The 2,500-nt window shown below is 45.2% G+C and overlaps 1 protein-coding gene across 5 annotated transcripts in view; it reads left to right on the forward strand.

Moving 5' to 3' along the window:
- The window catches only part of LOC139562750 (protein mono-ADP-ribosyltransferase PARP6-like), a 20,610-nt gene that overhangs the window by 18,047 nt on the left and 63 nt on the right, over positions 1 to 2,500 (forward strand). For 3 of the 5 annotated variants that reach the window (XM_071380737.1, XM_071380735.1, XM_071380739.1), the window contains exons 21-23: positions 7 to 70; positions 192 to 276; positions 491 to 2,500. The exon at positions 491 to 2,500 is cut by the window's right edge and continues 63 nt beyond it. In XM_071380737.1, coding sequence (XP_071236838.1) covers positions 7 to 70; positions 192 to 276; positions 491 to 593 — 252 coding nt within the window. In that variant the 3' untranslated portion in view covers positions 594 to 2,500. Of the gene's footprint in view, positions 1 to 6; positions 71 to 191; positions 277 to 490 lie in introns of those variants that run through there. The other 2 variants (XM_071380736.1, XR_011672443.1) reach the window with 2 other exon arrangements.

Consider the following 2,500-nt stretch of genomic DNA (forward strand, 5'->3'; position numbering starts at 1 on the left):
CCACAGAGCCGTCCTATCCAGTCAAGGTTTCTCCAGAGCCGGAATCTAAACTGCATTGCCCTTTGTGAAGGTAAATACTGTACCACGTGAAATGTATAGACTAGCTTGGTCAATTTGAGCCATTGTTCTTGGTCATGTTGTGGTGTGTTTTGTTAACGATGACCCCATGTCTCGCTGTCTGCCTGACTCAGTGATCACGTCCAAGGACCTGCAGAAGCACGGCAACATCTGGGTGTGTCCTGTGTCCGACCACGTCTGCACGCGCTTCTTCTTCGTGTGAGTAACCTCGTCCTGACTCCTATCGTTCCCCTAGAAATCTACGTGACACGTTGGTTCCGTCTGTTGTCTGTAAAGTTGTTTTTGTGTTTCAGTAAGACGTTCCACAACCATGTAACAAAATAATGAACAATAAAAACATGACGCACAGCAAGATAGCGAACTAACAGACACATTGTTTAATCTAACGTGAACGGCCACCTCTGTGTTGCAGGTACGAGGACGGTCAGGTGGGAGATGCCAACATCAACACCCAGGAGCCCAAGGTGCAGAAGGAGATCATGCGTGTGATCGGCACCCAGATCTACTCCAGCTAATGGAGGCTCCCCGGGGGCCCTTGGAGGAACAGGTCTGTACTGAAGATATAAATACAGACAGACATTTGGGAAACACAAACTCAGACCAGATGAGGGAGGTTGATAATCTTTACGCCTCATATCTACAGTCTCTTTCCCTTTCCTCGTTTTTTATTCCACTGCTTTCTGTTCTCCCTGTGTAACAGTTCCTCCTTTGTGCTCCAGTGAGCCACACCCGTGGCTAGATAGTGCTGGAGAACACAGGGATGAATGAAGGAAACCTTAGCTGGACTGGTTTGCCACACACACACCCACTCTGAGCTGAAGCGCACGAACACACTCACTTCCCTTTCAGCCCCTGGTTTCATTTCCTCCTGAGCCCACTGTCAAGTCTCATCCACTCTCTTTTATCAGCTGCAAATGTGAGAATCCTTTGGACTATGTATCTATATTCATCAGTTCTCATTGTGGATACCTAGAAGAAGAACAAAAAATTATGTTTTGTTTATTACGTCCCCCTGTGGGTGTTGAATGATGGCTCTACATGCATATAGAAGTTTGTTATTTTATTGTGTTTGTTGTAGGCATTATCTCAGTGATCCGTTTATTTCCTATTCTTTGACTAATGACATAAATTAACGGGCCAAGATGCAACTATCTCCCGGGTCAAAGCACTGTTCTACCATGCCTCGTCATGTAGTGGGTCAGTTTGTCTTCAGATAGCACAGACAGAGGGACCTGAAGCCCTCTGGTTGAGTAACATGATCGTATGTTACACAGGAGAATCCGTCACTAGCTAATATTGTTACCAGTCTGTCAGGAGAGACTAGTCACAGACAGACACAGCCACAGCCTGCTCCCTCTGTAGACTAAAGGCTTTTCTTGTCTTCTCCTGACGTTTCATTTAGGGAAATTAGACCGGAGAGTCAAAATGATGACACAGAGAATACCGGTGCCCTCTAGACTGCTGAATGTGAGAGAGCATGATGCAAAACCCATAGCAACACTCTTCTTCTTCGAGAAATCGCACTGACAAGAGGAGCTGTTCTGCCGTGGCCATAGACTTATCTTTGTGACTTGCTCCATAGAGTACAGTCCATCCCACTCTGAGAGACTAGGGCAGTGACCCCAGGTGAATCCAGTCTCTACAGCCCACTATCCCTCCCTACTCAGAGATATAATACATGGAGTTAGTATAGGGCTATGGCCCTACCACAGGACACTGGATGTTGTTGTGATTTACTTACATATTTATGGTTCACCTTGGGGAACGGCAACCCTGTGTATAATTTACTCTGTTTATCAATTAGTTGTATGTATGTGTGGGTTATTCGTATTTTGTGTACTATAGTACATTATACTGGACATTGCACTTATTCAACATTTGCCTAGCCCAGATAAAATGTATGTACTCTCTCTGTCTCTCTGTCTCTCTCTCTCTCTCTCTCTCTCTCTCTCTCTCTGTCTCTCTCTCTCTATCTCTCTCTCTCTCAGACTGTCTCAAGGTCTACCTGTCTAGTGTGTAGAAAGATAGGGAGCCACAGAAAGATTTATATTTGGTGTAAAAGTAAAGTAAACTACTAAATGTCCCTTATGGTAACATGTCTTCACTAGGACGTACATGACTTGGCAATAGGTGCTGGGTACAAATGCAGAACGGCATTGGTGTTGAACAACAACAACAAGAGTGTATTGTTACCAGAGAAGGAGAAATGTACTGTTGGGAGAGAAATGACTATCTGCACAAGTCAAGTATTGTTTGTAGAGCTGGAAAGTCTGGGGAAAACATCTTACCCAGCCTAACCAGTGCTCCTTCTGGCTGCGGTATGCAGGGCCCGTTGACAGCTGATACATATTGTCCCCCCATAAAGAGTGACTGTATTCAGATCCCTATCTGTTCTTGTCCCTCTCTGTCAGTGGTGTGTTCA

This window comes from Salvelinus alpinus, chromosome 33, assembly GCF_045679555.1.
Source record: "Salvelinus alpinus chromosome 33, SLU_Salpinus.1, whole genome shotgun sequence".
NCBI lineage: Eukaryota > Metazoa > Chordata > Actinopteri > Salmoniformes > Salmonidae > Salvelinus > Salvelinus alpinus.